The 24,121-nt window shown below is 42.0% G+C and overlaps 1 protein-coding gene across 1 annotated transcript in view; it reads left to right on the top strand.

The window, feature by feature from the left end:
* dnah7 (dynein, axonemal, heavy chain 7) overlaps positions 1 to 23,860 on the top strand; it is an 82,138-nt gene extending 58,278 nt beyond the window's left edge. Inside the window, 16 exon segments of the mRNA XM_029458692.1 lie at positions 1,877 to 2,010; positions 2,116 to 2,451; positions 3,246 to 3,372; positions 3,652 to 3,846; positions 6,682 to 6,774; positions 6,863 to 7,039; positions 7,309 to 7,470; positions 7,568 to 7,768; positions 7,972 to 8,133; positions 9,097 to 9,282; positions 10,037 to 10,174; positions 12,243 to 12,473; positions 17,791 to 17,943; positions 20,101 to 20,278; positions 21,023 to 21,126; positions 23,625 to 23,860. Coding sequence (XP_029314552.1) covers positions 1,877 to 2,010; positions 2,116 to 2,451; positions 3,246 to 3,372; positions 3,652 to 3,846; positions 6,682 to 6,774; positions 6,863 to 7,039; positions 7,309 to 7,470; positions 7,568 to 7,768; positions 7,972 to 8,133; positions 9,097 to 9,282; positions 10,037 to 10,174; positions 12,243 to 12,473; positions 17,791 to 17,943; positions 20,101 to 20,278; positions 21,023 to 21,126; positions 23,625 to 23,831 — 2,784 coding nt within the window. The 3' untranslated portion in view covers positions 23,832 to 23,860.
* The last annotated feature ends 261 nt before the right edge of the window (positions 23,861 to 24,121 follow it).

Below are 24,121 nucleotides of genomic sequence, written 5' to 3'. Positions count from 1 at the left end.
CATCTGCATTCCTCTGCCTTTAAAGTAATATTTCCATCACACCTAATAGTAACAGTCAACCTAGTTTGCTTTGTTATTCCCTGTGATTGTTACTAAGCCAAATCATAAAACTGGCTTTCTATAATACAGTTATTTTTCGCTGCAGTGTAACTGCTATGTGGGGAACTGTAGTGGGGCAGTTAGCTCAAAGCACCGCTGTGCTTAAATGCAGCCTCACAGAGCTGCTAGTTTGGTTGTAGACTCTTAGTTTTGTCTGTTTTCAATTTGAACTAAACTATTAAACTACTACTGCTACTAAATTATTTTAGACCTTTGTTCCAAAAGACTACTTTTTTCCCTGCAGATATTTAGCCCTTATGAATGTTGGTTCTCACGTTTTTACCCAAACAAGACAGTGAATCATCATTCACTGATACCACCTCCCCAATGGAACACAAAAAGAGAAGAATTCCAAGAAAAGGAGCATTAAAGGAAACTACATTTTAGAGAGGCAAGGGGTTGGAAAGCTTTAAAGATCACATTTGAAGCATCTATTTGCATGGCCCCGCTCTTTATGGCCAGCTATTAGATAGATTCCACTCATTTTTCAAAACGGACTTCTTTTTTTCCCTTTTTATTTTTTGCCTACAGTAAAGTGGGGCTTCCATTATATCCATTAAATCCTATTTGAAATGCAATACTTTGAAATACAAGAGAGCAAGCATCTAGTAAAGCAGCCCTTTAGGAGCTCAAGTGACGAAGGGAAGAAGAAGAAGAAGGAGGGTGTATGTGTGAAAAGGACAAACGGGAGATTTATGTGGGCTCTGAGTCTTTACCACCAGCTGAGTGGGTCCGCAGCATCAATAGAAATGGAATTAGGCCCCGGAGAAGTGCACTCGTTTATTAGGGCACAGAGTAGATAGCAGATGTAGGCTTTTAACCTCCGGGTAAGTGCAGAGCAGTATGGCTGTGTGGTAAAAGACACACTTCCACACTTTTGACAGAAAAAAAGAGAAAAGTTAAAGCATCCTACCTGTGCTTTGCCAAGGCTGGAGTCATTATTGGAATTGATTGGATAGGAAGTTCTTGGAGAACAGCTCTGAAGTCAAGATGATCACCACTGCACTTGAAAGTACCTCACTTAAATGTCCGAAAGCAAGACACACACACACACACACATACACATACACACACTCACACACACACACACACACACACACACACACACACACACACACACACACACACACACACACACACACACACACACACACACACACACATACACACACACTATGTCTATGTATCAGTGTAAATCTATGAGGAAATATGTTTATCAACAACCTTTTTTGTTATGTTTATCAACAACCCCACACACCACGACGTGTTGCTCAGTCCGTCTCTGTCTATCTTTGTCTCTGTCCTCAGTCCTGTACTACTATAATGCATGAAGTTGGCAGTTTGCAGGTTGGGTTGAGTTCAGATTGTTGATTAATGCAAATCTTTTGAATGTTGGGCCGGTTGGGTGTGACTGACCCGCAGCACGCATCCCTAATGAGCACAGTCAGGAGGCCTCGGAGCAAAGCTGCATCCTTAATCATTCAAACTGTGTTTTTCATCAGATAATTATAAGATGAAACCTTTTGTGAAATACATTTTACTATAATGCCAAAATAATTGTTTTTGGCTTGACCAGATTAACTGAAATGTTCGATATGACTAAGAAAGGACATTTACACAGGACTACGACAAAACTGGACTAAAACTATGAAGGATACAAATGACTAAAATGTGACTAAAACTAATGGGGCATTTTCGTCTAAAGAGTAAGACTAAGACTAAATCTAAAATAGCTTCCAGAATGAACACTGCAATGTATTTTTCCTCTGTGCTGTAGGTCACCCTTCTGAACTTCATGATCACCCCAGAGGGCATCCAGGACCAGCTGCTTGGTATTGTGGTTGCACGAGAAAGGCCCGACCTGGAGGAAGAGAAACAGGCTCTCATTCTGCAGGGAGCAGAGAACAAAAGGTACATTTGCACATAACAGACTGAAATCAAATTCAACTAATCAAATATAAATGTATCCCTCTTCAAAGTGGAAACATGTTGAATTGTCCTTTGCACTTTTGTCAGACAACTGAAGGAGATCGAAGACAAAATCTTAGAGGTGCTCTCCTCTTCTGAGGGCAACATCCTGGAAGACGAGACGGCCGTCAAGATCCTCTCCTGCTCCAAAGTGCTCGCCAATGAGATCACAGAGAAGCAGGCCGTGGCTGAGGTGACGGAGCAGAAGATCGACGAGACCCGCATGGGCTACACTCCCATCGCTCTGCATTCCGCCATCTTGTTCTTCTCCATCGCTGACCTGGCTAACATTGAGCCCATGTACCAGTACTCCCTCACGTGGTTCATTAACCTCTTCATCGGCTCCATCGACAACTCAGAGAAGAGTGACGACTTGGAGCAGAGGTAAGCAGGGCTGACAAATGCAAAGGCCACTTCCCAAGGTTACTGAAACTGAATCTTGGAGCTTCCTCTCCATCTTGGTTATTGGTGCTAGGCCTCTCAAGCGTTTGCGCCCGGCATGTCAATATGCAACATCAGTGAGAGACATTACATAGGAAATAATAGCACATTTCTTGAATAATGATTCTGAAGTAAACAGAAAGGACTACTATCTGCATGTGAAGATCATAAACAGGATCCTCAGGAACAGGAACGTTTAGTTGTAACTCCCGATCATTATCTAATATTAAACTAAGTTATCCTGCTAATGCATTTACTCATAGCACGCCAGGATATTGCTCGCACATCTTGGGCTTGATCCATACACTGGATCTAAGAAATGTATAATAATTCATATTGAATCGTCTTTGTTTGCTTATGTGCTAAGCTAGCCCATGTTATTAGCGCCTTACCTTGGAGCAAACAAAGAAGTATTTGTTCGACAGTCTTTGATGGATTCAGCTGTGTGTGAGGTCTTCCACAAGGTAATCCATATCCGAATACTTGTTTTTTGGCTTCGGAAAATTGAAAAATACGACACCACCCTCTCAACTTTGAGGATATCTGCTGTCGGACCAGGTTCCAAATGCAAACCGCTGAAAGCTTGACAGGCCTCCTACGCCTAGTAACGGTTGCTAAAATAGGATTGGACCGTGTCCTCTGGAGGGGGGTTTAGCAAATGGTCCGTAGTGCATGAATGTGGATGAGTTTGTGAGTTCTCATTGTTAAGATTATTAAAATGCCTGTGTCTTCTTCAGACTACAGATCCTGAAAGACTACTTTACATATGCGCTATACGTCAATGTGTGTCGCTCACTGTTTGAGAAGGACAAGCTGCTCTTTTCCTTCTGCCTCTGTGTCAATCTGCTCATGCACAACAAGCTGGTAGGAATACACACACACTGCACACATGTACAGATTTACAACACTTCACTTGAAGAACACTTTCAATATTGTTGTTTAATTAGTTTGTTAGTTAGTGGTTATCCTCATTATTCACAATCAGACCTCACTATGACTCCTGTAGATTATCTGTTTCTTTCAATTTGCGTAACATTTTCATCCAAGGATAATCCCCAAAATCTTCAACCTTTAAAGCACAAATTCTGGTTAATCCTCCGTGTGTTAACACTCTAATATCTGCGTGACTAATTACTGTTGTAGGTGGATGAGGGGGAGTTTCGCTTCCTTCTCACAGGTGGCGTGGGCCTGGACAACCCCCACTCAAATCCCTGCACCTGGCTCCCCAAGAAGTCTTGGGATGAGCTTTGCCGCTTGGATGAGATGAAGCGCTTCAAAGCTCTGCGTCATGACATGGCTCGCCTCAGGAACGAGTGGAAGAAGGTCTACGACAGCCCGGTGAGTGCCATTAAGTTGATTGGCTTTCTGTGACGGAAGAGACAAAGTGGGAAAATGTATGGATTTTCTGTCCTTCCTCTCTCAGAAATGATCGATATGGTTGAATGCCTGATAGCAGATCATTGGGGTTAATGTCCACATTTTTAAATCAGCATGTACAGAAAATGACCATTAAATCATTAATTAAATTACCAAAGAGAACTAGAAAGAGAGGAAACTGTAAATTCCCCAAAAATACGAATGTTGTCACCATTCACATTAATATGGCTGCTGGTGTCTTGTTAGCTGTTTAAACTTGGTCACATTTAGGGTTAGACAAATGTTAGACCATAAAATAAAACCAATAACCACCAGAACACTTAGATTCTGGAGGTGAACAGGACCAACGTTTATAGAGCAAATGTTAAAGATATACAGGGTTTTTACAGGTGATTTTGCCAACATACAGTGTCTGGATATTAAGACCTATTATTATATTAACACACACAATCTTAGGAAAAATGACTTAGCACCAGTTTGAGCAATTGATGCGAGCAAATGTCTCATCATTGCCTCCGTAGGTGTTAGGTGTTGTGTACAGCTTTGATTTACTTAGCTCGAAGTTCAGATGATTCTTTTTACACATGACTTTTTAAAGTGTGCCCTATTAGATTATAGGACTAACTAGATTTAGATATGGAGGGTAGAAATACTTTGTTAAGTAAAAGTCCTTCATTCAAAATCTTGATTAAATAAAAGTACATAAGTATCAAAATATACTTAAAGTGCCAAAAGTAAAAGTATGCGTTATGCAGGATGGCCCATAATATATATCACTGGATTATAATAGTAATGCATTAATCTGTAAGAAACACTCATTTCTTATTTACTATGGGTACCTTAATATATAATAATACATGATTTATTATTATAAATCTTGTGGAGTAAAAAGTATAACATAGGAACACAAATGTAATTGAGTATAATGTATAAAGCATAAAGTAGCATAACATGGAAACACTCAAGTAAAGTAGCTCAAAGTTTTATTTAAGTAAAGAGTAAATGTACTCGGTAACATTTCACTGCTGACTGCACATAACTTAGTGGCGACTCTCGCTCTGACTGCACTTAGGTTAAGATTTCTGATAAAACCTGGAACACAAACAAAATCTAGAAAAAACTAAAACAGTGTTGGGGAGGTGCGGGGTGGGATGAGAAACAAGGGCAGAGTGAAGAGGTTAAAACTATTTTCCCGTGGGTTTGTGCAGCTCAGCTGGTTAGCTCACAACACGCAGACCTGTTTACATTATAATCTTTGTAATAGTTGTTTAAATTGTATTTAAATTCACATTCTATATGTCTTTACTCCATCTTTAACTCTTTGCTTAGTCGGTGATCCAAATCCCCCAAAGTTTAAGGTTCAACTTCTTATTTCATTTTCTTTTTTAAATAACAGACTGAATACGTTTTTTTTATTTCGGGACAGGAAAGAAAGAGAGTGGGAGGAGAGTAATTTGCCTGTCAGGTGTGGATGATGCACACACGCTCCCTCTCTATCTTTGAATTATAAAGAATCTAAAAATTGAGGTTTTATCTAATTAAATCTTTTCTGTTCCTGTTGTGCCAGTCACATCTACGCAATCTAGACGCAAGAACAGCTGTTTCATCAACACATGTTTGTGTGCAACGCACATGCTTGTCTCTTTGCTGTCACACACACACACGCACTCACACATTCACACACACGCACACACGCACACACACCATCTTTGATTTATAATCAACATAATCAGCCACAACACTTCTATCCAATTATATCAAGTTTGTTCCAGTTGTAGAATTCACATTTATTCAATCTTGATGCAAGAACAGCTGTTCAATCAAGCACACAGGCACTTGCACACGCTTACACACCCCTGTACACACGGAGAATCCCCAGGAGATTCTAAATAGGTGTATCCGTCTCAAAGCACCTGCCAACACACATAGCCAGAAGTCTCCCGACAAATAGCCGGGGGAACATAATTCCAAAAGTTCCCACTGCCATTGCCCACTTCCTCTGGTAAACTTGTTCCACAAATAAATCAAACGTATTGCACTGACCCACTACCCAGTGGCGTTTCTGTTTCACCACCTCTTTCTCCTTTTTTCTTTCCCACAGTCTATGCTTTTTTATAAATATGTATTTTCTCCCCTCATTACTTTCCTCCCCATTCACTTTACAGATTACCCCTCTGTTTGCTTAATTACATAGCTTAATCTTGCAACAGCTCGATACAATGCAACCCCACCACAGAACTTCCCTCACATTATGCTGCATGTTGTATTCTAACATACACTGTGGTTGGTCCTGCCATTACTACCTGTAATGTTTCAAACCAATCAGCTGTCAAAAAAATTCCCAAAATAACCGTAGTCTTGTTTTGTATGAACGATAGTGGTCAGTGTCAAGCTGAATGACAAACACATTGTGACTACTTCATAATAAAAGTCAACTCGTGTTTGGCCAGTTAAAAGCTTTTGATGTAAAGCTGCAGCAGTAGAAACTGTTTAGTTTGCATTAGCAGTAACTTATTATGGAGTTTCTTCCGTTCGTAATACTGCAAATATAAAAATGTTGCAATACTTTAATCAGTGGAGCAAAAACTCAATCACTTTCACTAATGAGAAATCAATTTCCTTATTAGGCAATAAATAGTGACCTAACAGACATTTATTTTTCATTTTTAGTGTTGTTAATAGTTTTAGGCAACATAATTACAGCACAATCTTCTCTCCAGTGTGGAATTTAAAGTAATTCCTAGATATTTATGTGAAGTCTGATTTAAATATGGGTTGTGTTGTGTATATCTGCAGAGCCCCCATCAGACTCCCTTCCCTGATGAGTGGCAAGAGAAGCTGAGCCAGTTTCAGAGGATGCTGGTGATCCGTTGTCTCAGACCAGACAAGGTCAGTTCATGTGCTGTTTTGATAGGATACTATTTGTTGTAGCTAGATTTATGATTGTAGCTCAATTTATTTATTGATGATCCCCCAGGTTGTTCCTATGGTGCAGGAATTTGTTTCGGACAGTTTGGGTCGTCCTTTCATCGAAGCGCCGCCCTTTAACCTGAGTAAAGCCTTTGTTGATAGCCAATGCTGTGCCCCCCTAATCTTCATCCTCTCCCCCGGCTCGGACCCCATGGCCGCGTTGCTTAAGTTCGGAGATGAAAAGGTATTGAGAGACACCTGGGAAATTTCAGCAGCTTTGAAGCCTGCTGTGTCTACAAACTGAAAATGAAAGAGGGAAAGTGAATCCTCTAGATTTCCCACACAGGTCTAAAAAGCACAAATTATTATTTTGTCTCCTTACCGGTCTGAAAGCAGCTACCTAAGCGTATATGTGTGTGTGTGTGTGTGTGTGTGTGTGTGTGTGTGTGTGTGTGTGTGTGTGTGTGTGTGTGTGTGTGTGTGTGTGTGCACACGGCTGTTCTTATCCCTCAGGGCTTTTCAGGTAACAAGCTGACTTCCCTCTCTCTGGGCCAAGGCCAGGGTCCTATTGCTATGCGTATGATCGAGACGGCCATTAAAGAGGGCACCTGGGTGGTTCTTCAGAACTGCCACTTGGCCACGTCATGGATGTCAACGCTGGAGAGAGTCTGTGAGGTCGGAACACACACACTTGCTTTCTGTACCCCAGAGGGCAACTGCGCAAATACACGTCTTCCAATACATTATTTGTTTTACTTGTGGCTGTGAGCAGGAGCTGGACCCAGACACTACCCACCCAGACTTCAGGCTCTGGCTGACGAGCTACCCGTCTCCCACCTTCCCTGTGGCAGTGCTTCAGAATGGGGTGAAGATGACCAATGAGGCTCCGAAGGGCCTCCGCGCCAACATTGCTCGCTGCTTTTTAATGGACCCCATCTCTGACCCGGAGTTTTTTGGCAGCAGCAGCAAGCCGGTCAGTGTTTGCGTGCATGTGAATGTGTAGGTGGCTTGCTGTGCATATCTATCAGTGGGTGTCCTCAGCTCCTTTGTGTCTGTTGTCACCCCCACTGTGCAGAATGTTTTTGTATGACCTGTTGAAATACTAAACGCCCACCACTGTTTATCTAATTATTGATCTAAGACCGCGCCTTCCATTTATGCTCATCCACCACTCAGGCTGCGTTCAAGAAACTACTGTACGGCCTGTGTTTCTTCCACGCCCTGACCCAGGAGAGGAGGAAGTTTGGTCCTTTAGGCTGGAACATTCCATATGAGTTCAATGAGACCGACCTCCGGATTTCTGTACAGCAGCTACACATGTTCCTTGAACAGTATGAGGTAGTTATTTTTTTATTTTTGCACAAATTATTTTTATGTTTAATAAATTGATCATAGTATTGCTTTCATGTTACTCAATGGAAGTAGCCAAGAGGCAACCTCCAGGTCTGAAAAGTGAAGCCTCTGATTGGCTTACCCTGATATTGTTAAGCTCACTTGTCGTTGCCTAAACCCAACCTATCCAACCAAGCAAGGCAACGAGTCATCAGACGCAGAGTACGGTCATGGCTTTGCCATCCTAGAAAAATAAAAACTAGAGTGCCGGGTCTCTTATATAGTCTGAAGTAACAATATCAGATGTTTCCCATATTGCATACGGTGTGGGATGCAGGCTAGTGCATACGGACACAGCATTGTTTTTTCATACATAATTTACAAATACTCCCATTAACTGTATATCTCTGCCAAGTAAAACTCTGACTTTACATCCAGGTGCATATACTCCACACTCATACGTGTATATGCAATATCTAAGCCCATAATAGAAATGCAGGCTTTTACAAGTGGCTTCCTCTTCAGTCAAGTGTCCTCTTTTATCAGCCATATTCAAAAACCCTCTTGACATTTTTCCACAAACAGATAGCACTCCAACCCTCCACAATTCCCCAGTTCCTCCGCTGTAGCTGATAAAAAGTAGTAGAAATACTACTGAGGATATGTTTTTTTGAAGGGAGTGACATTTTCATCTTTCAACCAAGTGTCGCTTGCTGAATTTGTAAACGAATTCCTACTCCAGGAAATGTCACAATGTCCACAACCTCACCATTTCACCTCCTACTATTACATCAGTTTCCATTTCAAGTCCAGGTCGTGAAGTGCATTTCAGCCAGGTTTTCTCTTTTGGAAGAAAGATACACACGTTGAAATCATGCATTTCTCAAGACTCCTACTGCATCATGAAATCCTAACGTATGGTTATTCTTATGTTCCTTTTTAAAATGCACAATTTCTGCTTTGCTGCAGGAAGTGCCGTTTGATGCCATCCGCTACATGACTGGCGAGTGCAACTATGGAGGCCGTGTGACCGATGACTGGGACAGAAGGACCCTGCGCACGATCCTCTCCATCTTCTACACTTCAAAGGTCATCAAGGACCCAGACTACAAGTTTGATCCTAGTGGGCTCTACTACGCACCAGCTGAGGAGGATGTGAGAAACTGAAAATCACACAAAATCGCTGTAACTCCTTTCAAACACCAGTCTTAGAATTAAGAAGGGTTTTATTCACTGTAAAATAGTTCATTTTAACTTTCCTTATCTAAGAAATGCAGATTTTCTTTAACTGTCAATGATTATTTGCATACAGTGAGTAGGGTAGCTGTTGTATTCACAACAATTTAACCTTTTTGAGATATAGTACACGGCAGCAGGCTATTTAAATATAAATATCAAAAGTGTTTTTTAAATGTCTTCCAACAATGTGGCTTTCCTTCAGTTAGAACAGCACAGCTGAAAGAGCTCCTTATGTACCCGATAGTGCCTTAAAAACTCAAGAAAAGTTAAACTCACTTTAATGTGTTTGTTGATAAACTAAGCATATTACAGGACTCAGTTGCTTAGCGCTATCGTTAAGCTACCTTTAAAAAGTCATTAGGAGATAAAATGTGTGTAACAAGGCACAGCAGGCGACCACCATCAGCGAGGGTTGATATATTTGTTAACACAAGTGCAATCTATGGCGCGCTCCATTTTATTTGGCATTTTGTTCTCGAGTGCTGCACCCCCCTGCAACCACATCTTTTATTCATGAAGTAACATTTACATTTCATTATAATAAATGTCAGCAATCTGAGGACCCGACTTGTTTTTCAATGAGTGTTATTACTTGAGATGTTTCGTTAAAAATGTGTCCTCTTACTTCACTCCGCTCCTCTCCCTCTCTTTGCTGCATCTTTGATTGCAGTACAACAGCTACATAGAATACACCAAGTCGCTGCCACTCAACCCGTCACCGGAGATTTTTGGCATGAACGCCAACGCAGATATCACTAAGGACCAGGCTGAGACACAACTACTGTTTAACAGCATCTTGCTTACACAGGTAAATCCACATGGACCAAACACAGAGTATCATATTGATTTACTGTTTGTCAGGAGCTAAATAACAAGCATGTACTAGTGCTGAAACACACACACAAACAAACACATACAGTGTAATGCTTTGAGATCACTTGTAAAGTATTTATTTTGAGACGTTGTCATTTCTGAATATGAAGTTTACCGCTAAGATTTCTTATTTAATGCTATTTGTTATTATAAGGAAGACAGAGGGCCAGAATAAAATGCTGCAATGTGATCCTGAATTCATTATTATACCGTTAAATGACCTGGAGGATTATGACTGTAAAACTGGGCAAGAAATATCAGGCACGAAACAAAAACTGTGGCCTGGCATGGGTACAGGTGAAGAAAAAAATAAATAGTTCACTGATCTTCAGTGCAAGCAACCCTGGGTCGCTTCCGAAACCAATGCGCCCGCTCTTGGCCAACATCCCAGATGCTCAGTTGGAGTGTCACTACTCAGCTGGCAGATTTTCAAATAGTAGGCAGCTCTTACCCAGCACATACACGACACACACAAAACAACTCGACTGGAGGACACTCATTAAAACACATGTACCTAGACACTGGAATACTGTCTTAAATAAATGCACACAACATCAATTTTCTTCCGCCCAGCTTCCTCCGTCTTTTAAAAGTGTCCTTGCCAGCATTAAATATTTTATTGCCCTACATTAGAATGTACGATGCAACATTAATTACAGAGAAAATTATAAATAAATATTTCAGTTGTTTGTAGAGACTTCTCAAAGAACAAAAACAAAAATGGCTTTGGCAGAGCCGTGTGATCCCACATCATTATATCTCAGCTCCGTAGAGCTAGACTTGGTTAGCTTGTTGAGGATTATATCTTAGAGGGATTTCACATCGAGACCTACTTGAAGATGACAAAAGTACGGCTTCTCCTGGAAAGTGTGAAGGGATATTTATTTAACTGTGTATCCATCTATTTATTTTAAGATACAGAGTAGTGCCTCTCATTTAGCAAACATTTCTCACTATGCCAAAACCCTGTGGGAATTAAACTTGATGTTAAGTTTAAGTGATCTACATCTGGAACTGGACCAGAGTAACGTATGTGCACCCACCCTATATATTTCTTTTCAAGATATTAATATAGTGTTGTGTCATAAACACCAAAAATATATTACAGACCTGGCTTGCTACAAACAAATAGAAAATTATTTAGTTAAAATTAGAGCTCAATGAAGTCTGGCATTTATTCATATAAACTCCTTTCAACAAGATTAATAATGGCTCCAGTCATGTGTGGACTTTATTACCATCTAATACGGTCCCATCAGTCTCAATGACTGAAAAACAGGGAGATGCTTCAAATGGAATGAAACAGCTATTTGTCATTACCCTACTGTAACCCCGATGCCATTAGCCAATGATTATCCATTACCGCTGGCTAGTGACTGAGCATCAGATAGGTAAATGGTGCAAGTTGAGATGAGAGGAAAGCGGAAGAATCACAGATTAGAGTGAATAATTATCAGCATGAATGATTTTTAGAATTGTTGATAAGATTGTGTCAAATGACTGTGTGGAAGAAATTGGACAAAATGTTGTGAAGCCTTCCGTGTTCTGAGGCTCTGTGTGTGTTCGTTCAAAGAGGCATTGCAGTAAGTATATACTTATGATCTCATCATCCGTGGTGTTATGGTGGTAGCTTGAAGCTAGCCTGAGAAATGTCTACAAATTAAGGAAGGGAAGGTCAAATTAGAAGGTAAATCATATGACTGTGATGTTCTGCTTCAGTTTGTGTCCATTTGAAAGCATGAATCTAAATCAATCCAGCACAAAGATGATGAAATATAAGCAATGTCAAGTCAGAAGTCAGAACCTCTTAACATCAGGGGCTTTTTCTAGATCAAAATAGCGCCAAGTCAAAGAAGTCCGTCAAAGGGAATACATAATTTGACAAGTCAAAGACGTCAAAAGATAATTTCCTCCCGAAACTGATGAACTGTCCAACCGATCAGAGTCACAAGTCCTGCTTCCCTTTTCTCATCCGTCCTCTGTCGCTCTCTGTCTCTGATCAGTCCCGCTCGTCAGGCGGAGACGCCAAATCCTCAGATGACATGGTCTTTGATGTGGCAGCTGACATCCTGAGCAAGCTGCCTGCAGACTTCGACTTGGAGGCAGTGATGCGGCACTTTCCCACCAGCTATAATCAGAGCATGAACACAGTGCTGGCGCAGGAGATGGGCCGCTTCAACAACCTGCTCTGCGCCATCCGGGAGTCCTGCATCAACATTCAGAAGGCCATAAAGGTACGCAGCAAGGGGACAAGGGGTTGGATCTAAAAACATGACAAAATACATTATCCACGTGAGATGTGAAGTCGGATCCCCTCAAATTCATGTTGGCAGTAAGTCGTTTAGTTTTAAACCCAATCGTGGTCTCATTCTCAGGGATCCTTAATATTTGGATACTTATAGCGTGATGCATGACCAAATGCACTGTAATTACATTAAATGTGTTTGTTTTGGATAAACAGTTAGGCCAAATGATGCATCGTCATTGATTTCACATTTCTGTGCAGCAAAAGCAATATTTCATCAGAGGAAGAACACCTCTGCTGAATGATTACAGGGGAAACTCCGGTGATACATCCTCAGAAAACAGATACTATAGGCAGTCAGCACAACAATCCAAATGCTCTAATCTAACACCATCATTTCCCATTACAAGGAAACACTCGGAGAGTAATTGTGAAAGTTTAGGGCAATTTGTGGAAGAATAACTGCTTCCTACTGAAAATCTATGTACAGTATGTCACAGTATTGATTTTTGTATATCCTGTTTTATTTTGAAGTGTTCACTCCCCCTTATGTCATGTCTAATTGTACTTCCTGTCTGTGTGTTTTCCCTGTGATTGTTGATTTGTTCCTACTGTGTCCGTTCACCTTGCCCTTGTGTTTTAGCCTCTCTCCCCAGCTGTGTCTCGTTCCCCTCATTAGTGTCTGTGTGTATATATTCCTGTCTTTCCCAGTGTTCCTTGTCAGGTCGTCATCTAAGTGTCACCCTTGCAGATGTCTCCTTGTGCTTCCTCGTGCTCCCCGTGTCATCCTGGTTTGTCTTTTCAGTTTACTGTTTACCTTTTTGTTATTTTGTAAAGCTTTTTGGAATAAAGCCCTTTCTTTGTTAATGTCCTCGTCTTGCATTTGAGTCCTCACCTTTTCGCTACCGTGACAATGTTACTCTGTTTCGTATCTGACCAGAAACATAGACTCAGCAGATGTCATGGACGAGGAGACCTATGATTTAATGTACATTTTAATTGTAATGTTTGGTGAGTGGAAGCGAAACCCCTGTTGGAGGACACAACAGGCTGCGCTTGGATTGGTGAGAAAAGAGGTTGCTAAGAAGCCAGAGTTGAAGAGCCTTTTACCTGAGTGGCTTCAGGATTTTGTGGACACTCCACCTTGCCAGCCTAACCCTGCCGATCCTTCCACTCAATTTCCTTTTGCCGAGCTGCGGCAACCCCCTTCTCCAGTCGCGCTGCGGCAGCCTCCTACTACTGTCGGGCTGCACCAGACCCCAGTCCCTGAGCCATTCCTGGGCACACGCCTGGCCCTGGGAGGTCCTTGGAGTCTCCAGGGGACTACTAGGTCTCGGCGCAAGAGACCCAGACCACGGCAGACCCCTGTTTCCGCTACCGGGCCGCGACAGCCCCCTGTTTCCGCTGCCAGGCCGCGACAGCCCCCTGTTTCTGCTGCCGGGCCGTGACAGCCCCCAGTTTCCGCTGCCGGGCTGCAACAGCCTCCAGTTTCCGCTGCCGGGCTGCAACAGCCTCCTGTTTCCGCTGTTGGGCCGCGACAGCCTCCAGTTCCTGCTGCCCAGCCATGACAGCGACAGCCTCCTGTTCCTGCTACCGGGCCGCGACAGCCTCCTGTTCCTGCTGTTGGGCCGCGACAGCCCCCTGTTTCTGCTGCCGGCGCGCAGCATTCCCCTGTTTCCGCTTTTGGGCCACGACAGCCTCCAGTTTCTATTGTCGGGCCGCGTCAGCCCCCTGTTTCCGCTGCCAGGCCGCGACAGCCCCCTGTTTCCGCTGCCGGGCCGCGTCAGCCCCCTGTTTCCGCTGCCGGGCCGCGTCAGCCCCCTGTTTCTGCTGCCGGGCCACGACAGCCCCCTGTTTCTGCTGCTGGGCCGCGACAGCCCCCTGTTTCCGCTGCCGGATCTCTGCAGACATCTGCTCCCGGATCTCTGCAGACATCCGCTCCAGTTGATGCCAGACCGCTGCAGACCCCAGCTGTTCCCCAGCTGCCCCTCGAGACCCCAGCTGTTCCCCAGCTTCCCCTCAAGACCCCAGCTTTTCCCCAGCGGCCCCTCGAGACCCCAGCCCCTGTGCTCCCTCCGTTCCTCAAGACCCCAGCCCCTGTGCTCCCTCCGTTCCTTGAGGCCCCTGTGCTCCCGTTGTCCCCCGAGACCCCAGCCCCTGTGCTCCCGTTGTCCCATGAGACACCAGGCCCTGTGCTCCCTCTGTTCCTCGAGACACCAGGCCCTGTGCTCCCTCCGTTCCTCGAGACACCAGGCCCTGTGCTCCCTCCGTTCCTCGAGACACCAGGCCCTGTGCTCCCTCTGTTCCTCGAGACCCCAGCCCCTGTGCTCCCTCTGTTCCTCGAGACCCCAGCCCCTGTTCTCCCATTGACTACTCCGTCGGACTCCAGCCCGGCCTCCCGAGCGACTACTCCGTCGGACTCCAGCCCGGCCTCCCGAGCGACTACTTCGTCGGACTCCAGCCTGGTCTCCCGAGCGGCTCCGCCCGCATCCTGCCCGGCCTCCGCACCGGCCTCCTGAGTGGCTCCAGCCGCATCCAGCCCAGGCTCTCTGTCCGCCTCGCCGTCCTCCAGAGCGGTCTCCTGCCCCGCCTCCTGCGGGCCTTAGACCCTCCTCCGGCATCCCTCCTCCCACCCTGCTTGTTTTTGGAATTTTGGGATGTCTGGGATCTATCCCTTGAGAGGGGGGGGGGGGGTTCTGTCAGTCTTGATTTTTATTTATTTATATATATATATATATATATATATATATATATATATATATATATATATATATATATATATATATATATATAGATAGACGAGAGAGAGAGATGAGAGAGAGATAGATGAGAGAGATAGAGCTATCTTCTATCTCTATCTCTATCTCTATCTCTATCTCTATCTCTATCTCTATCTCTATCTCTATATATATATATCTATCTCTATCTCTATATATATATATATCTCTATATATATATATCTCTATATATATATATCTATATATATCTATATCTATATATATCTATATCTATCTCTATCTATCTCTATCTATCTATCTCTCTCTTTTTTCCAGTGTTGTCATCTAAGTGTCTCCTCGTGCTCCCTGTGTCATCCTGGTTTGTCTTTTCAGTTTACTGTTTACCTTTTTTTGTTATTTTGTAAAGCTTTTTGGAATAAAGCCCTCTTTTTGTTAATGTCCTCGTCTTGCATTTGAGTCCTCACCTTGACAATGTTACTCTGTTTCGTATCTTACAAGCGCTGTTGAGTGTGCGCTCGGTAAAGGCAACTGAAATGGATACATGATAGAAATGTTGTTGACCCTGTTAGAAGGACAGGGATGAAGTAGCCACCTAAATCATTAACTAGTGCTCTTGACCTTCTCATAGAAAGTTCTCTAATCCTCTGTAGCATTGAGAAAAACTGAGCCCACGCTGCTAGAAACGTGCAGTGTCATTATGTATTCATAACATTTCCTTTTGCTTAGTCCACAGACTGCACAAATAGAATAAAAAATAATATAAATACCAAGTGGTTGATAGAAAATAAACTGAGTAAATGGCAGTGGTGGAATAATTTGTTCTTGGTGTGGTGGTCTATCTTTCCATGTTTGTATGTTACGCTCTGCAGAGCTGCTTGTTGGGTCAAACTCCGCCGAAGAGCGTTAACTTTATCCAAACGCACTCGTCCTTTCAGCTCGTGCAGTTTGACATGTTTCGTGCTGTAATGACGCTCGAGATTATTTTTCATCACCGCAAATACGTCCACACAAACTAGGCACATTGTCCTTTTACTTCCACAAAGAAATAATCGTTTGTGCGACATTCCGCATCCACCTTTCACTTGTTTACACTCGCCACGCTGCGTTCACTAATGTTAATGACAGTCTCGTTTAATATTTTTACATGACGTGACCACATGATGACACGTTCCGCTCGTGTTGTGTTCAAGGACCATGACCTTGGCCAGGAAAAACAGTCATTCGCCCGTTTAAAAATATTGCAGTCTAGTTTTTTTCTAGTGGGTTTTCTTTGCGTGCGTTTTACGAATGACCTCGAGGGCCGGACCAAATGGTCTGCCCGGAGGCTGGAGGTTCCCCACCCCTGGTCTAGTCAGTCCAAAAGCCAAAGATATTAAATTTAATATGATATAAAACAGAGAAAAGCAGGAAACCCTTATATTTTTTGCCCTTTTTCATGAAAAATTACTTTAACGATTAATCAATTATCAAACATATTTCCCAGTTATTTGTATTGTTGAGACATCTATTGATAGACTAATCGTAGTAGCTATATTTACAATTGATATTACCACACAAAAAAAGGCAGCTGAGGCTGAACGTAAGGATCGCTACAGTTATCCTCTCTGCACCATGAGTGTCTGAACCAGATGTGTGGGAGTCAATCCGATAGGTGTTGAGACATTCAGGCTGGACCAAAGTGGCAAACCGACTGACAGCCATTGCCATCCCTAGAGATAAAAATATGAGCATGTGTATTATATGATGTCACATTTCTGAAGCAATAGTTTGAAACTTGCGTTGTTATGCAGTCATTGGATCCAAAAGAAATGCAAGAGGGAGAGTGCCTAAGTAGTTGGCAGCAACTGCTGCGCGGGATGAGCCCAAGACTCTCGACAATAAGACAATTAGCAGACTTCCAAATATATATCTTAAAGCCATAACATAATTGAATCAGTGCTTTCTTTTTATTGCCACCAAGAGAAACACTTTACAGATGTGAGAGTATCTACTGAAATATAATAGATAGATAATCACTGACTTAGAGGTTTGGAGATTTTGCACATGCCAAGCCTCATTAGACTGAGAAGACTGTAATCATTTAGTTCATAGTGTTGTGAACTAAAGACCAAACAGAATGTCATCTGAACATATGTGCATGAATATGTTTAGCACTGCACTCCTAATTGCACCACATTCAATAAATTAAAAAGAACATGCCTGAGCATACACGTGTCTTTTTATACCATTTAATAAACACCCCACTCACATTTCCTCTCTTCCTGAGATGCACCAGTCTCATGGGATTGAAGTGGAAAGAGCATACAGAGTCAGGAAGAGGAATGAGCACATCATTCATACTATATCAAAGGCCTCCTACAGAGAAAATAAGAGTTCCCATTTTGTGGCTGTCTGTCACCTATTTCCACAGAGAGGTTTTTAAGTGACAAGCTTGAATTTCTCTCAATATTCAAGTCAGTGTTGGAACAGAAAAGGGCAAGAACAACTTCACATTTCCAAGTACTGCAGATGTTAATCATGTGTTTGTGAGTTGAATGTGTGTCTTTGTATGTGTGTGTTGACATGTAGGGGCTGGTGGTGATGTCTGCAGAGCTGGAGGAGGTTGTTAGCAGCATCTTGACGGGTCGTATCCCGGGCATGTGGATGAAGAAGTCCTACCCTAGCCTCAAACCGTTGGGAAGCTACGTCAATGACTTTCTGGAGCGACTCAAGTTCTTACAGGTACAGAAACGTACCATATTGTTCAAAATCAGATGCTGAAAAACAAAAGGAGAATTTGGAGATAGTCAAAGTAAATTGAAAAAGGTGGCAATTAAAACAGAAATGTGGAGAAAGAAACAAGATAGAATAATGTGTTTATGTGATTACATTTGTCCTTTCACTGTAAAAAGGACACATTTTAATCTTTTGTAATTGTAATCTCTTACAGCAGGGTCAGATTGGGGCCTACATATCGCAATGTCACTAACACGGAAAAAACAACAACATGGAAACACTGCTTAAACATTCAAAACCTGTTACGTATTCGACTGCACAAACAAATTCCCATCTTTGTTTTGGGTAATGTTACAATTCACGTCGTAAATTAACTTTTAAAATGTGAACATCTGTCAACCACTGACGGTTGGTAAATCAAACTCTCCCCGAAGCAAGTCGGGAGAAGAGCAAAAACATATTTCCCATATAGAAAAGCCTTCAGTGCCGTTCTTTGCTCTTCTTGCAATAAAGAAATACTCTCCAGTTTGGCTAGTGCTTTTGCTAATTTCTCATTCTGGTTATAATAGCTTCTGTATAGATAGAAAAATGCAATCCTAAAGTAAGGTGTTGGGCTACCACACACTCTAGAACTACTTCATAGACTCTTCAGTACAAGTCTCTAAACCCATATGTGGCCTCAGTGATGAAGGGCTAGTATCACATGAAATAGGAAAGGGGAAATGATTAGTTAAGAAGGAAAAACATCAGTTTCCTCTAAGTGTGTTCAGGACACAAAGGCTGGAAGTATAAACGCTGTATGTTACACAGGTCCATCCTTGCTTTAGTGATCAATATAATGAATGTTACATTACTCACTCCAAACTTAAACATTTGAACAAAATAAGGCCTCCAGCTGGCATGGTTTTGGGCTTGTGGGTACTTAAATCCACATGCTGTGTCATGGGATTTAATTATTAAGTCCTCCTGGACATAATAGAGATTGTGATTAACTAATTCACTGTCGTCATCTATGAATATAAATCTGTTTGTCCTTTGTTTCCTTGCTGTTTGTCTAATACTGTTTGACCACATTGCAAAACTAAACACATTCTTATCTGTACTTTGTGTTTAGTGCTAATTATCAAATGTTAGCATGCTAACACGCTAAACTAACATGGTGAACATGGTATTTAGTACATGTGTGCATTTTTATGGATTAACCTGTATAAATACTAAACTGAAAAAATAATTTGGTGACATAAACTTAACCAAACTCAACCATCTGAACAATCTACAAAAGCCAGGTTTTTGTTATAAATGTCCCTCTTCACTTCTCTTCTCCTCTCTTTTCTTCTCTTCTCTTCACTTCACTTCACTTCTATTCTCTTCACTTCTCTTCACTTCACTTCACTTCTATTCTCTTCACTTCTCTTCACTTCACTTCTATTCTCTTCACTTCACTTCTCTTCACTTCTACCGTCTTCTCTTCACCTCTCTTCACTTCTCTTCACTTCAATCATCTTCACTTCTCTTCTCTTCACTTCTATCGTCATCACTTCTCTTCTCTTCTATCGTCTTCACTTCTCTTCACTTCTCTTCACTTCACTTCACTTCACTTCTCTTCACTTCTATTCTCTTCACTTCTCTTCACTTCACTTCTATTCTCTTCACTTCACTTCTCTTCACTTCTTACCGTCTTCTCTTCACCTCTCTTCACTTCTCTTCACTTCAATCATCTTCACTTCTCTTCTCTTCACTTCTATCGTCATCACTTCTCTTCTCTTCTATCGTCTTCACTTCTCTTCACTTCTCTTCACTTCACTTCACTTCTCTTCACTTCTATCGTCATCTCTTCTGTTCTCTTCACTTCTCTTCTCTTCACTTCTCTTCACTTCTATCGTCTTCACTTCTCGTCTCTTCTCTTCTATCGTCGTCTCTTCTGTTCTCTTCACTTCTCTTCTCTTCTCTTCTCTTCACTTCTCTTCACTTCTATCGTCTTCACTTCTCGTCTCTTCTCTTCTATCGTCGTCTCTTCTGTTCTCTTCACTTCTCTTCTCTTCTCTTCTCTTCTCTTCTCTTCACTTCTCTTCACTTCTATCGTCTTCACTTCTCATCTCTTCTCTTCTATCGTCGTCTCTTCTCTTCTCTTCACTTATCTTCTCTTCTCTGCTGTGTTTTCAGGACTGGTATGACAAGGGCACACCTGCTGTATTCTGGGTATCAGGATTCTTCTTCACCCAGGCCTTCCTCACAGGCAGCCAGCAGAACTATGCCAGGAAACACACCATCCCTATTGACTTGCTCGGCTTCGACTTTCAGGTTTTGGATGACCATCAATACAAACGGCCCCCAGAGGATGGTATGATACTAACCGGGGATAGTGGAGAAGATACAGTGTTTTTATGGAGAAAGAAGGATGATAGTTTAATAGAAAAAGCAGGATATTGGGATAGCTTTTGATAGAATAAAATGTCTCTACTACACCATCTCCTAGTTTAATGAAGGTAGAGAAAACACGCCTGGAAGATAGAGAGCACTTGAAGAGGGAAGGAGAAGAGAAGAGATTAATAGGGTACATGGGGATGAAAAGAGGAGCATAAGCAGTGGGTGAAAGAGAAGAAACAAAAACTGACTGTACATAAAAGAGTGTAAAGTGCTAAAGTAAGTCGACTCAAAGCCTCCCTGCCTCTCGTGCATGCAGGCCTGCGTCAGCCCCTCGCTGTGCCTCAAGCTCTGCTGTGAAATTCTACATCAGAGTCTCACCCTTAATCAGTCCCCAGCTGGGGCCCCGTCACACCAACACAGCCTATACTGCCAAGCTACAAATCTGAGAGTGTGTTTGTGCATTTGGGTGTGTGATACAGACATGAGGCCGACAGTCAGTTATCTCAGAATTGCTATTAATAGGAGAGCTCACATGCTTTATTTATTGTCATAAAGTTTTACGGTTGCTGGAAAAGCCAACAAGCATCAAAGTCACAGTGTTCCTCCATAACTAGAGCTTATGGAAAGTTAGCAGAACGTAGTTGCTCATTAATATCATAGTAACTTCTCTTGTTCCTTCTCAATTATGTCTGTGTTTGTGTGTGTGTGTGACACTCAGGTGTATATATTAGAGGTCTGTTTCTGGATGGTGCCCGCTGGGACAGGAAGACAAAACTTCTCGCTGAGTCCTACCCCAAAGTGCTGCACGACCCCATGCCTGTGGTGAGTGAGGAGCACAGATATTGATTAGAACACTGATTTTAAGAATCCTCACACAAAGCCTGATAAACGGACTAAATTAGCCATTTTGTTCACCTTCATTCATTCAACCTGACATTGTGTGCATGTTTGCCAACTTCTTTTCTTATTTTGTTGTTGTGCAATGACCAATCCGTAGCCAGTAATGATCTCATCCACGTTTGTTACTATTTTTGTGGCCATTTATCTATTTTCTATTTTAGTATTACATGGATGTACCTAGCAAGCTATGCAGAAGCGTTGATTGGTTGATTGTATCTCCAACTGCCTGAAATAGAGTCGAAAAGTGACGGACTATTCGGTTGACGGTCCACAGTCAGAGTGTTAATCACAGCTGTAGTGAATTCAAAACACCTTTTCACTGCAGTTGTTAATAAAACACAGCACCATAGTTGCTGAAATCATCCAAAACTGACCCAGACATTAAAAGTGAATTTGTTTAAGCTGAAAACTGGATGGTCTGGATTTCGACCTTTTATCTAAAGCAGTTGTTAATCTTTTGCACTAATAATTCAACTGCAGAGTTTCATGCTGATCCAACTGTACAAGTACTATAACTGTGAGTCATGGAACATTGGCTGTTGTGAATGAGACTTTTATTTCTGGAACACTACGCAACTGTAGAGGCATCAGTTGGAACAACACCAGAGTTATTTCAATCCCTGAACAAATCTGAGATTGCTGCAAAGGTTCGGAACCAAAATAAATACAGAAACATACTGATTTATTTAAATATTTGAGATACAGATGACCAATTAATGCATCAATTAATTTGGACATCTACAGTTCGTACATGTTTATCCTTTGAGGATTAAGAATCCCCCGTTGAGATTGTATTTCTGTATTCTTAAATGACAAGATTGTCAGTTTGATACTTTAATATCTCTTGTATGATTATTATAGAGTTGGAATTAGTGCACTTTTTTTTATTACTCAGAGAGTTGAGATGTGTGGGTTTTTGTTTTTAATATTTTTAGGGTTTAACACCTCAGTATGGGAAACTATTAAGGCTTTTTATTTTTATTACTTTGTTATTGTTCAATGAAGTGATTTCAGAACATGTGTAAGTACGGGGAGCTTATACAAAGTAAGACGAGGACAAACGACAAAAAACAAAACGGGACAATAAAGAAACAACAACATGGGTTCAAACTGCAACTGAAACTATGAAGCCATTCATGTGAGATCACATGACAGTGCAGGCAACCAGTCGAACAAAAACAAATCCTTGTTGCATAACATTCTTACATAAAGTTTGAGGGGAGGAGTTTTATTGATTCTGCTCCTGTGAATCACTCTGGGCATCACAAGAGAGGGGGAAAAAATGATATCTGTTCACGTATCAAATTATGAAAATGGGGCAGATTCCATCATTATTCAGTTTGTAAACTCCTACGAGCCGGCTGTTTAAAAAATGTTCAATATTGTGAGTCTCCGAGGAGAAAGTGAACAGCAAGCACCATCCTGTTGCAGCGGCTCCACCCAGGAGGACGTTCACAGCTCCTTGTTCTCTGGACATGATGCTTCTTTTTTTTACATTGTGCCTGCAGGAAGCCAACTGTAGCTCCTTTGCTCTCTCATCCTTTTATTTATTAACAGAGCTTCATATGAGATGTGAAAGCAGACTGACAGGGTGAAGGAACAGAGTGCCAGTGGCAGAGAGCTGATCAAGTTTCCCCTCTTTTATCCTTCCCCCTCTGTTCTCGCTTCTTCTCAATGCATTCAGGGATTATGAATCATGCACAAGACCAACTTTCTTAATATTCAGACATTTCAGGGCAAGTTATTAACAGAATCAGTTTTTGACAAGAGGGGAACTTAATTAAAAATGTGTTTATTATTATGTGGGGTGGAAAATCATAACAGAGGCTGGCTTTGAAATGCAAATCTTCACAGAAGCACCCGTTATGGAACTTGATGAGTACTTTTCTGGCTGCAACTCAACAAACTGTTTTGGTTTTTGTTTTGTTTTTAAAGATGTTTTTTTGAGTGGCCCAGTTTATCCTTTTTGCATAACCAAGACTTCTTAATAGCCCAAGGGGGACTCTTCCTTGTTAATGCTATTGTTTTATAAGTTTTGGTCTCCAAAGTTTCAATTTGTAAGATAATGTTTGGATAAGAAATGCAGATTCAGATAAGTTTCTACTCTATTTCATGTCCTGACCTTTGAACTTTGATCTTTTTTCTTTCTTTGACAACAAACACTCCCATCATCATGCGTCTATCGTAGAATGAAGAGTTACATTTGTTGTCCGTCAGCAGAGACATAGAACATTTAATTTGTCAGTTCAATTATTCCACTAGTCAAAACTTTTGAATGTAAAACATCTCTTAAATGACAGTGACTGTTTGCTAAAGTAGCAAATTGAGGTAGAGTAGGCAAATGTGGCAGCTGCATCTTACATTTTAAAATCCCCATCATTTGACCCCCGTCTGTCTCCTCGTTCCTCCCTCTGCGTCAGATGTGGTTGAAGCCTCTCAAACGACAGGACATCCCCCAGAGGATGTGCTACGTGGTGCCCGTCTACAAGACCAGCGAGCGGCGCGGCACCCTGTCCACCACCGGCCACTCCACCAACTATGTCATCGCCATGACGCTCAACTCCGACGTGCCCGCTGAACACTGGATCAGACGAGGCGTAGCACTGCTCTGCCAGCTCAGCTCCTAGTCTCCGTTTGTCTCACACACACATGCACTGACAGGTCATTAAAAAAGAGTGAAAAGAAAACACAGTCTCTCTTTTATGCAGGACGTACAAGTCTAAATCAGTATAACAGTGACAGGTAATAATATTTGGGTGACCATGTCAATGGTTTGGACTAGAGTTCTGTTTTAAAACAATAGCAATGATAGCAAGCTGTTTAATACACAAGTGCCGGCAAAGAAACCTGAAACCTCCAACGGAGATTTGTCAGCACAGAGAGCGGGAGTTCACATTAGAATTCATTAGAATTGTGA

This window comes from Cottoperca gobio, chromosome 21 (assembly GCF_900634415.1).
Source record: "Cottoperca gobio chromosome 21, fCotGob3.1, whole genome shotgun sequence".
Taxonomy (NCBI): Eukaryota; Metazoa; Chordata; class Actinopteri; order Perciformes; family Bovichtidae; genus Cottoperca; species Cottoperca gobio.
Note: the sequence above shows the minus strand (reverse complement) of the source record. Positions and strands in the feature narration are given on the sequence as shown.